We start from the raw sequence: 13,167 nt of genomic DNA, 5'->3' as shown, positions 1-13,167 counted from the left end.
GGGGTGAGAGAGAGAGGGGGGATGAGAGGGAGGAGAGAGATAGGGGGGGTGAGAGAGAGAGGGGGGGGGGGTGAGAGAGAGAGAGAGGCGGCTCTAGCAATCAGTGGCCAATAGTCTCAGGTGGAGGGGGTGGCTTTTTTGCTGCCCCCCCCCCCTGCAAAGTGCTGCCCTAGGCCTGGGCCTTGTTGGCCTAGGCCAAAATATAGCACTGCATCCACCTAAACTGACAGTCCGGGCAAGGAGAGCATTAATCAGAGAAGCAGCCAAGAGGCCCATGGTAACTTTGGATAGCCTTGTGTTGATCTATCCCAGAAGTACAACCCCAATTCCAAATTGTGAATAAAATATGGGTTCATGAGATTTGCAAATCATTGCATTCTGTTTTTACATAGATTTTACACAGCATCTCAACTTTTTTAAGAATTGGGGTTGTATGACCAAAAAAAACTTACATACAGTTTATGGACAATTGCCAACTATTAGGACAGGTTTATTACAACCAGGTAGCTGCAGGTTGTGGTATTAATGCGTGGGGGACCCCTTTAGTGGTTTTAAAAGACAGATTTATAATTTTACAAAATGTTTTGAGGGTAGTTGCAGGTTTCCTTTTTTTTTTTTTTTAGTTTTAGGCTTGATTAATGATACAGTTGAGGGTTGTTTTGTCAATGAGCTAGGCAAATTTTGGGTAATTACAGACTGCATATCAAAAAAAATAAAATAATAATAATTATTCTCCTACATGAGACGAGGTTCATCACCTAAGGACACTGTCAAAAAAATTGAACTTTACAAAGTGGGAGAGGTTACTGTATATGGACACTCTAGAGCTAAGATCGGTAACCCCTTGATTGCCATCCACCTGTGGACTGCGGATATGTGACAGGTGGATCGCCAACAGATCCCCAGCTTGCCAACACTGTGTTTTTCCCCGACAGCTTCAGAGCAAGCAGGCGCACACTTAACCAATCCCAGCCTGCAGAGACAGCCCCGCTTATGTGCAGCTGCGGGGCGGGGAAAGCTTCAGAAATAGCTGGGGATAGTTTGTGCTGGTGACGGAACATGCCCGAGCTCTTCCACTGAGTCCAGTGCGAGCCTGTGCACCGGCTCTCCCCCTCTAATCCATCCAAGGCATTTGCCAGCGATATGTGAGAGGAGGACCGGTGGGGATCAGAACACACAGCTCTGCCATGACAGCTTCCCTGTGTCACACGGCATAAGTAAAGAACTTTTGTGCCTTCCTGACCCCCCGATACTATACCCCCCTGAACCATGACCTCCTGATCTCCTTGCACCATACCCTTCTGACCTTCTTACACCATGCACTCCTGACTCTATCCTGCACTTTGCCATCCTGAGCCCCTGCACCATACCCTCCTGAGCAGCCTGTACTCTGCCCTCCTGAGCCCCCAGTACCATACCCCCCTAACCCCCCCAGTACTTTCTCCTGACCATACCCCCCCCCCCCTCACACCTGCACCATGCCCTTCTGACCCCCCAGTGACATACCCTCCTGTCCTCCCTACTGATCCCTATACACTGCTCTTCATACTGCTGACTATTTGCACAGTTCCCTTCATCCTTTTGACCATTGTACACTGCCCTCTGTACTCTGCCCTACCTACTACTGGTCTCTGTACACTGCCCTATGTATTACTGACCTCTGTACACTGCCCTATGTATTACTGACCTCTGTACACTGCCCTACATCCTACTGACCTCTGTACACTGCCCTACATCCTACTGACCTCTGTACACTGCCCTACATCCTACTGACCTCTGTACACTGCCCAACATCCTCCCGACCTCTGTACACTGCCCTACATCCTACTGATCTCTGTGCACTGCCCTCTGTACTCTGCCCTACCTACTACTGACCTCTGTACACTGCCCTACATCCTACTGACCTCTGTACACTGCCCAACATCCTACTAACCTCTGTACACTGCCCTACATCCTACTGATCTCTGTACACTGCCCAACATCCTACTGACCTCTGTACACTGCCCTACATCCTACTGACCTCTGTACACTGCCCAACATCCTACTGACCTCTGTACACTGCCCAACATCCTACTGACCTCTGTACACTGCCCTACATCCTACTGACCTCTGTACACTGCCCTACATCCTACTGACCTCTGTACACTGCCCTACATCCTACTGACCTCTGTACACTGCCCAACATCCTACTAACCTCTGTACACTGCCCTACATCCTACTGACCTCTGTACACTGCCCTACATCCTACTGACCTCTGTACACTGCCCAACATCCTACTAACCTCTGTACACTGCCCTACATCCTACTAACCTCTGTACACTGCCCTACATCCTACTGATCTCTGTACACTGCCCTCTGTACTCTGCCCTACCTACTACTGGTCTCTGTACACTGCCCTATGTATTACTGACCTCTGTACACTGCCCTATGTATTACTGACCTCTGTACACTGCCCTACATCCTACTGACCTCTGTACACTGCCCTACATCCTACTGACCTCTGTACACTGCCCAACATCCTACTAACCTCTGTACACTGCCCTACATCCTACTGATCTCTGTACACTGCCCAACATCCTACTGACCTCTGTACACTGCCCTACATCCTACTGACCTCTGTACACTGCCCAACATCCTACTGACCTCTGTACACTGCCCAACATCCTACTGACCTCTGTACACTGCCCTACATCCTACTGACCTCTGTACACTGCCCTACATCCTACTGACCTCTGTACACTGCCCTACATCCTACTGACCTCTGTACACTGCCCAACATCCTACTAACCTCTGTACACTGCCCTACATCCTACTGATCTCTGTACACTGCCCTATGTCCTGCTGATCTCTGTACACTACCCTACATCCTACTGACCTCTGTACACTGCTCAACATCCTACTGACCTCTGTACACTGCCCAACATCCTACTGACCTCTGTACACTGCCCAACATCCTACTAACCTCTGTACACTGCCCAACATCCTACTAACCTCTGTACACTGCCCTACATCCTACTGACCTCTGTACACTGCCCTATGCCCTACTGATCTCTGTACACTACCCTACATCCTACTGACCTCTGTACACTGCTCAACATCCTACTGACCTCTGTACACTGCCCAACATCCTACTGACCTCTGTACACTGCCCAACATCCTACTAAGCTCTGTACACTGCCCTACATCCTACTGACCTCTGTACACTGCCCTATGCCCTACTGATCTCTGTACACTACCCTGCATCCTACTGACCTCTGTACACTGCCCAACATCCTACTGACCTCTGTACACTGCCCTACATCCTACTGACCTCTGTACACTGCCCAACATCCTACTGACCTCTGTACACTGCCCAACATCCTACTGATCACTGCCCTACATTGTACTGATCTCTGTACACTGCCCTACATACTACTGACCTCTGTACACTGCCCTACATACTACTTACCCTGGTAAGGAATCAGAGCAGGTAACCAGGCCTAAAAGTATTTGAAACATTCAGCCTTCAGTACCAAATGTTCTGCTTTCATGATGAACTCTAGCATCAGCCTTGTGGGGGTAACCATTTACTCCACAGACAAGAAAAACTATTCTGAATGAAAGTGCATGCAGAGTTTCTCACTAAAGCTACATTTTAAGGTAGGCTAAGTTTATATTTCTGCAGTGGTATTAGTTTTATAGGATTTGTCTAAGTTTTCTTAATGCCATAATTTAATTGGGGGCTTGCTAGTTAATTTTATTTTTTAAAAATGGCATGGCACCTGGTGATCGTTGATCTCATTCATGTTGTCAAAGGAGATCTCCACCTTTCAAAGGTTGCCTACCCCTGTTCTAGAGGGCATTTTCAGAAAAGATTTGCCAGTGCCCAATCACCTAAATGTAGCAACATAGAACTCATGGGCTAAGCAAAAAGTTCCTGTGTCCTGTACTGTGCGATTAAGAGAATACATTTAAGGATATATTAATCACTAACGATCTCTAGTCATTGCGTTTTTATCAAGTTCAGCTTTGAAGCTGAACCCCAGGCAGGTGTTAAAAAGGAAATAGAGTTCAGTTAGGCAAGCAGGTTCTGAATTTATTTCTAAATGCAACTGGAAGTAATATTTAAATCAGTCTATACATTAGCTTAATACCTTCTTCTGTAGAGCAAGGTTCAAGCAGGCAAAAATAAGAGCCAGCTGTTCAGGTCACTTAAATTGGAGTTCCAGGTATGGATTTTTTACATAGTTACAGTGATCCAACGTTTTTTTTTTAAGCATATAGCATACCTGTGGGATCTCTCTAGAAGCTGTAAATTACTGTAGCAGACAACGCTACTACAGTAATCTTCACAAGCTTCCAAGTTCTGTGCTGAGCGGTTGACCTGCTACTAACTGAACACAGGAGGTTCCCTGCTGGGCGCAAGTGCCATTCCGAGAATGATTTGCGTTTTCTTAATGAATGGGAAGCATTAACCAACTGGACGAAGTGGAGAGCGTGATGTCACTAACCCACCTCTCCACTTTGACCAATAAGAGAACATTGTGAATTCATAGAGAAAATGCAAAATGATCTCTTAAGAGCGCCCATGTCCAGTGGCCAAGCTCCTATATTCAGAATGCTAGAGGGCAGCTGCTTCGTGCGGTACCTGGAAGCTAGTGGAGAACGTTGGGGTAGGGGGTGTCTGCTACAGTTATTTTCAGCCTCTAAAGCAGGGGTGTCAAACTCAATTTAATCGCGGGTCGCATTAGCATTATGATTGCCCTCAAAAGGGCCGGTTGTATCTGTAAGACTGGATGTCCAGAGCATCTCCTACCCTTACATAAGGTGTCAAGAGCCTCTCCACCATCAGAAATTGAGCCCCCCACCCTCCATTACATCAGTGCACCCTGCTTATCTTGTTCTGCTGCTAGGAAGAAGCTGTAGGCATTGCTGGAAAGCAAAAAGAACAGGTTCTGGAGGAGGACCAGAGGAGGGCTGGAGCTCTCCTGCAGCTGCAGGAGAGGTGCAAGGGCCACATGAAATGGCTTGGAGGGCCGGATTCGGCCCGCGGGCCTTGTGTTTGACACATGTGCTCTAAAGGAATCCCACAGGTATGGTATATGCACAGCTACATTGGTCTAAGCTAGGCAAATGTAAATAATGTGATATTAATAAAGGTGAGGTGATAGACGGATGCTATGATAGCACCTCAGAACTATCGATCTGAAGTTTGCTTTGTGAGAGGAAGAAAAAAAGTTTGCATAACATTTGTTTTGTTGGTTACTGGGAAAAGCCCTTCATCTGTGAGTTAGGAACCTGAACTGTTTACCGTAGTTAGTGGCTGGATGGCAAGGATTTATTTTCCACTAGGTGGCGGGGATGCCGATCCACGGGGCCGGGGGCCGCAATTGCCATCGGACCCACAATCGCTCCCCGCTGAGAGAGAAGGATGGTCAGCTGTTGTAAACGATGATCACAGAGCGCCTATGATCCTTTTATATAGGATCACAGGTCTCTAAGATCTTTTCACAAGTCCCTCCCCCCACAGCTAGAAAACACTCCCCTAGGCTCACAATTAACCCTTTGATCACCCCTAGGTTAACCCCTGCCCTGCCAGTGTCATTATTACAGTATCAGTGCATATTTTTAGCACTGATTACTGCAGTAATGTCACTGGTCCCCCCAAAAGTGTAAAAAATGGCAGTTAGGGGTCCGATCCGTCCGCCGCAATGTCGCAGTCCCGCTAAAAATCGCAGATCGCCGCCATTACTAGTAAAAATAAATAAATAACTAAATATTACATAAATCTTTCCCCTAGTTTGTAGATGTGATAACTTTTGCGCAAACCAATCAAAATATTGCATTTTTTGGGGGGAATGTTATAAGCAGAATTTAAAAAATAGTGTTTTTTTTTCCAGAATAGTCGTTTTTTTTTGTTTTTTAGCGCAAAAAAAAAGAAAAAAGAAAAATTGCACAGGTGATCAAATACCACCAAAAGAAAGCTGCTATTGTGGAAAAAAAAGGACATCAATTGTATTTTGGTACAGTGTTGCACAACCAGGCAACTTTCCGTTAAAATAACACACTGCTGGATCGCAAAAAAAAATGGCCTTATCATTAATGGGGCAAATTGGGGCCAGGGGCGGATCCAGAGTGTAATCTCGGGAGGGGCACTGTCATTTTTATTTTTTTTACTAGTAATGGCGGCAATTTTTAGCGGGACTGCGACATTGCAGCAGACAGATCGGACCCCTAACTGACATTTTTGGGAGGACCAGTGACATTACAACAGTAATCAGTGCTAAAAATATGCACTGTCACTGTAATAATGACACTGGCAGGGAAGGCGTTTACCCAGGGGCGATCAAAGGGTTAAGTGTGAGCCTGGGGGGTGCTTTCTAACTGTGGGGGGATTGGCTTGTAATACCAACACAGAGACCTGTGTTCCTAAATAGGAGGAACACAGGAGCTCTGCAGTGATTCCTGAGACAACAACGGTCTGCTGCGTTTTCAACTGCAGACCGTCGTTCTCTCTTCACAGGGAGCGATTGCAGGTGCCCGGCGCCAATCGCGGCTGCTGGCCCTGTGCCTCCGCTTCCCCGCTGGCAAGTGGGCGCGCGCGCCCCCAGGATCACTCCTGCACACCACCGTACAGGTACGATGATTTGTGAGAACCTGCCGCCATATAACTGTGGCGGCTGGTCGGCAGGTGGTTAAAACAGTGACAATGTTTTAAAGTGTTCCATGTATCCCCATGCCTGCATGCCATTTATTTGTATTCCGACACATGGCTGTGCAGTGTCCTGATATGACACGCTGGTGCAGGTCCATGAAAGCACCCTGCATGCACACCAGGAAGCATGACATATTGGCACACAGTGGCTGTGTGTCTCAGTAGAAAAAAAATGGGATGCTGGCACAAGGATAAATGCAACACTTTATGCATCCTAAAGCCATTAAATGACAGCCCTGCATGTTAGACTCATGTCTGCAGCACACCCTGTGTAAAGGAGGCAGGAAGATTATTTTCACTGTCAGTCTATATCATCATTATCATCATGACAATCACACAATACAGGTGCTGTGGCTCAATGCATCTGTACTGTGTGATTAACCAGATGATAATGATGATGATAGCATTTAGCTGCTGTATAATTCCTCATGATGGCTGGCCAGCAGCAAGGACATGGCATAGGTGAAGAGGGATGGGTGTGTTACTGTACCTTTTTGGAGACAAATGAATTAATTGCAGTCTAGACGTTTTCCTTACTGCCCCTGTCTGCTATGAAGATCTGTCCCTCTCAGTGTGTTCACACACACAGACGCACACGGTGCTGTGTCTCAGGCTTCCCCCTCAGCCTGAGCCCGCCCTCTCCTCTCTGCACCCATTGGCTGCAGGAGTCAGGCAGTGATGAGTCTGCTGACTGATATCACTCCGCCTGGCCGGAACTTTCATTTTAATGTCGCAAAATGCGGCTCCTGGTGGTATTAATCCACCTGAGCAGGGAAATAAAAAAAAAAAAACTCTCTCTATGAAACAGCATCCTGGGCCCCTCTGAACTGATGGGGCTTAGGGATTATATTTTAGGTCTCCTGGGAGCCGGGGAAGCAGAAATAAAGTACCTGCAATGCATTTAGATAATGCCTCTGTAAACTTAAACCTGGTACTATTTTTCTCGGGGGGGGGGGGGGGGCAATTGACTCGATGCCCCCCCCCTGGATCCGCCACTGATTGGGGCAAAGGAAGAACTGCCATCTGGACGACCATTTTCCCGGGGAAGGTGATCCCCATTCCCGGGGAAGGTGAGCTGAATTTAATTTCAGCCCCGGAAGATTTTACCCCCTTCTTGACCAGGCCCTATCTTGGGATTCGGCACTGCGTTACTTTAACAGACAATTGCGCAGTCGTGCGACGCTGAACCCAAATAAAATTTATGTCCTTTTTATCCCACAAATAGAGCTTTTTTTTAATGGTATTTGATCACCTGTGCAATCTTTATTTTTTTTGCGCTATAAACAAAAAAAGAGCGACAATTTTGAAAAAAATATATATTTTTCACATTCTGCTATATGACATTCTCAAAAAAAAAAAAAAAATGTAAAAATCAAAATTTTTTAACATTTTAGGCCAATTTGTTTTCTGCTACATATTTTTGGTAATAAAAAAAAAAAAATCGCAATAAGCGTATTTTTATTGGTTTGTGCAAAAGTTATCGCGTCTACTAACTTTTGGGAAAGATTTATGTCACTTTTATAGTTTTATTTTTTACTAGTAACGGCGGCAATCTGCGATTTTTTGCGGGACTGTGACATTGCGGCGGACCGATCGGACCCCTGACTGGCATTTTTGACACTTTTGGGGGGACCAGTGACATTACTACAGTAATCAGTGCTAAAAATATGCACGGTTACTGTAATAATGACATTGGCAGGGAAGGGGTTAACATTATGGGTGATCAAGGGGTTAAATGTGAGCCTAGGGGAGTGATTTTAACTGTGGTGGGGCGTGGCTTCTGAAATGACCATAGAGACATGCGATCCTATATAGAAGGATCACATGGGCTCTATGATCATTGCAGGGAGAAGGGCCGTCGGCTGTGTTTACTACAGCCAACCGTCCTCTCTCAGTGGGGAATAATCGTGGGTGTCAGACCGCAATTGGAACCGCCTGCCCGCTGCATCGGCTTCCCCGCTGAGCGCCTACATGTACGCCAATTTTCCTGGAAGCGGCTGCCTGCCACAGTACATCTGCAGTGGGCGGTCATAAAGTGGTTAAACTAACAGCACTATGCAGTGTACTGAAGCTGTACCAATTTGAACATGCTTTCAGAAGATGAAAGCACAGGGATGACCTTCATTCATTCGCGGCTCGACTTCCGTATACGTTTTTTTTCGTGCGTGAGCTAACGGTGACGGGGGCGGCTAATATTTTTTATTTATTTTTTCCTATTTATTTTATTTTTTTTTAACTTTATTACAGGTTTTTATAAAAAAGAAAAATCTGATCACTTTTATTGCTGTCACAAGCAATGTAAACATCCCTTGTGACAGCAATATGCAGTGACAGGTACTCTTTATGGATGGATCGAGGGTCTAAAAGACCCTAGACCCCTCCACTACACTTCCATGTATGCAAAACGCCGAAAACTGCATTTTTGCATACAGCCGTTTTTTAAATTCGCTGCCTTTTGCAGCAAAGTAACCCGGAAGTGACATCATGGACGCTGCCTCCGGGTTACGTCTTCGGAGACCCGATCGAAGCCGCTTCCGGCTTTGATCAGGACTCCATCCAGCCAGCGGACGTGCCAGCTGGGTGCTCGGGTCTCCCGGTGGGACGGGAGGCCCGGGCGAAGTCACAGAAGGCGGCGGGAGGGGGGGGGGATGTCCCCTCCCGCTCACGCGGGTAACGATTGAGCGGCTCCCGAGCCGCATCGGTCATTACCAACGGAAAGCCGACAGTTGGCTCTAAACCACGGTACCGGGATGGTGCCTCTAGCATCATCCTGGTATTACATCGCAAAGTCTGCCGACGTAAATATACGTCACTTTGCGGTAAGTGGTTAATAAACAGAAAAATGACTGGAACTTTGCTTTAAAGTGATACAAACAGAGAAATGTTACTTGCCATAATTCATTCACATAAAACATTTATAATGCCACTGGATTTTTTTTAATCCTCTAAATACCTTATTCCTGCAGCGCTGTTTTGTGGTCACATGATCTTTCCCTGTTCTTTGGCATCTGCAGGGAAAGATCTTTGAGAGGGGCTTCTATTACTCTGCTGATATACGCTCTCTACAGTGTTAGTCTGTGTCTGGCCAGGCCTGATTGGTGCTGTGCCAAAAAATATTTTAGAAGCAAAATTCAAATTAGATTATAAATATCTATTGTCGCAGCCAATCAGGAGGCAGAATCTCGGATGGATGACACTCATGGACATCGCTGGACAGAGAGGAACCTTAGGTAAGTGTTAGGGGGGGGGGGGGCTGCACACAGGCTTTTTATCTCAATGCATAGAATTAGATAAAAAACCTTCTGACTTTACAATCCCTTTAAGAAGATTCAGACCGAAATTCATTATTCTTCGTCATCTTGATGATTTCATCCAAATATCTGTACAAATATTTCTGATCAAAATCTAAACTTACCTTGATGTTTTATTTTATGGTTTTTACATTGGATAGCTTTGCCCAGTCCTTCATCTGTTTGGCCTTTGCTTGGAAGAGAGCAGCTCTGGGATTCTGAGCTAGAAAAAGAGGTTAAAACTGTTTCATTTCTTGCAGTTTGATGGTGAACCTACAAAACAGAAAAAAATACAGATGAACATAAACAAACGTAAATGTGATGTCGTTATAGAAGTGCCAACCATTCCATTTAAACTTGCTTTGAATGTAAACAATTTATCAAGAAAAAACACACATTTAGCCTCGGTTCACATTTATGTGATGCGGGAAGGCTGCGAATCCGCAGCCTGTTCCCGCATCGCACACGCACCCCCGGCAGGTCACGCTGCAATATGCGATACGCTGGGGGTGTCAATGTAATGTTAACGACACCCCCAGTTTGATCGCATATCGCAGTGCGATCGTGCAGTTCGCACAGGATCGGATCGCACAAGTGTGAACCGATGTGCGATCCGATCCTGATGCGGCTGCCAAAAAGGGTCCCTGTGCGTGTTTGCTGCGGCTGCGGTGCAAATTTAGCCATACAAACTGTATGGCTAAATTCGCACCGCACAGCCGATCGCATGTAATGTCGGAGCAGTGCGCTCCGACATTACATGCGAACCCCGCACATGCACAAGTGTGAACCAGGGCATCGGCTCCATGCACAATAGCGTTTTTTTTTTTTTTAAGTGAGTTAAAAACTACAATTTTCTCAGGACTAGGCTGAATATCATCAATAATAGGAGGTTGCTTTTTTTCCCAATTGCCAATTTACCTCTAATAAGGCAGAAATTAATGCATACAGCTTGGTGCCATGGAGCACTGCTATATGGATCACCGAAAATAAATGGAGGATGAGCATGTTGGGTAAACAGAAAATAATATGAGGGGCAATGGTTTGGTCTTGAATGAGCAGATCCTAGTGAATAAGCTTAAAGAGGTCTTAAACCCAAAATAATACATTATTTTGTAGCTTACCAATTCTTAGCTGTGATGGCTGCATTTGTTTTATTTTTTTAGGCTTGCTTTCCTTTATTTTCATCCGGTGATCTGGCCAGTAAGACTGTTTTGCAGATGTAGCAGTTAAACAATTGAGGCATACTATTTACCAGTGACAGGGGTGCCTACAATGATCAGCTTTTACTTATTCATGTAAAACCTTTATTCCAAAAGAAACAAAACTGTTGCTGTCACTGCTTGTTTAACTGCAGTGTGAGCTGGGGTTTGGATTCAATTTTAACTAAATCTGCTAGTACAGGGGTCCCCAAACTATGACCGTCCAGTTGTTCAGGAACTACAATTCCTATCATGCCTGTGAATGTGTGAATGAGCTTTACAATGCCTCATGGGACGTGTAGTTTTGCAACAGCTGGAGGGCCGTAGTTTGAAGATCCCTGTGCTAGTACATCGAACACCCTCCTCTCCCCAGATTGACAATACTGATGCCCAAAGGTGCCCCTGTGCTACTTCATATACAGCAATGTGTGTTACTGGCCAGATCACCAGGTGTAAACAAAAAGGGCAAAAAAGCCTAAAAAAATAAAATTGATGCAGCCACCAAAGCTAAGGATTGGTGGGCTGCAATATATAAGATTTTTTGGTTTTAAGTTTAAAGTGTTACTAAACCCACAAAAGTAAAATCAGTCTGTATTTGCAGTAAAGCATGCTTACTATACTCACTGGGGAACCTATGTGGTTAATCCTCTGCATTGTGTAAAAAGGCTATTAGATCCTGTCTTCTCTGATCCTTCCCTTCTTCCATTGTCCCCTGATAGTTTCCTGATAACACAGAGTTTATGGAGTCAGGCTGCACATGCTCAGTTTGGTGTATTTTGCTAGAGTGTTTTCTTTTTTTCTTGGAAGAGTGCAAGTGATCAACACAGGGCCAATCAGCACTGTCCAGACAGAGGGTCAGGGGTCTTGCAGTTTCATTGGACAGTCAGAAAACTCCTCCTACAAGCTTTAACCAGTGCTTGGCTGAGCACTGATAGAAGTCACAAGACTGCTCTAACTGCTGATGAGAAAGGGTATTTAACAGTTTAGGTTTGCTAAAACGATTGCATTTCCATTAGGGATCAGCCGATTATCGGCAAAGCCGATATATCGAGGGCCGATATGCACTTTCCCCGATAAATCGGAATTGGCCTTTTGATTTACCGATATTGCCAATATTTCGGGAAAGTGCTTGTACCGGGGTGATGCCTGCAGCTAGAGGCATCACCCCGGTACCGGTGTCCACAGCCGACGGTCGGCTGTCTTGTAATGACAACCGATGCGGCTGAGAAGCTGTCATTCCAAGGAGCGGGAGGGGACGTCCCCCCCCTCCCGTGGCTCGCCTGGGTCTCCCGTCCCACCAGGAGGCTCGGGCATCCTACCTTCACCGCCGCCATCTGACCGGGTCTCCATTTCTTTGAATTTGGCGCCGCCGAGTACCCGGAAGAGATGTCATGACATCACTTCCGGGTACTGGCGGCGCCGAATTCAAAAACTTACAGCATTCAAAACAGCCAAACTTGGCGTTTTGAATGCTTTTAAGTGCAATGGAGGGGTTTGGGGTCTTTTAGACCCCCAGATCCCTCCACCACAGTACCTGTAGACATTAAAAAAAAAAAAAAACATTTAATGTCCGAAAATATCGGCCAATACCGATATCGGATGACCAAAAAAACGGTATCGGTATCAGCGGTAAAAAAATGATATCGGTCATTCGATCACTAATTTCCATGTTCTGTGTACTGTGGGAGACCAGATATAGTGAATGCAGGCTCCTGGGTTTAGTAACACTTTAATACTGCTTTAAGAATTGATTTACTTGATACAGATTTAGCTTTTTGCATTTATCACTTTTCTTGAATGAGTAGACGCTTCTGCCGTCTCTTGTGCCATGTATGCAGTCTCTGACCATCTCTTGTGCCGTGTATACAGTCTCTGACCGTCTCTTGTGCCCGGTGTACAGTCTCTGACCACCTCTTGTGCCATGTGTACAGTCTCTGATCATCCCTTGTGCCATGTATGCAGTCTCTGACAATCACTTGTGCCA

General features: G+C 45.9%; 1 protein-coding gene across 2 annotated transcripts in view; it reads right to left on the bottom strand.

Moving 5' to 3' along the window:
- Window positions 1-13,167, bottom strand: part of KIZ (kizuna centrosomal protein) — a 290,355-nt gene that overhangs the window by 140,687 nt on the left and 136,501 nt on the right. For both annotated transcript variants that reach the window (XM_082251350.1, XM_082251351.1), the window contains exon 9: window positions 10,110-10,257. In XM_082251350.1, the coding sequence (XP_082107476.1) occupies window positions 10,110-10,257 (148 nt within the window). The remainder of the gene's footprint in view (window positions 1-10,109; window positions 10,258-13,167) is intronic.

Source organism: Pelophylax lessonae (genome assembly GCF_965119305.1).
Source record: "Pelophylax lessonae genome assembly, chromosome: 3".
NCBI classification, from domain to species: domain Eukaryota; kingdom Metazoa; phylum Chordata; class Amphibia; order Anura; family Ranidae; genus Pelophylax; species Pelophylax lessonae.
Note: the sequence above shows the minus strand (reverse complement) of the source record. Positions and strands in the feature narration are given on the sequence as shown.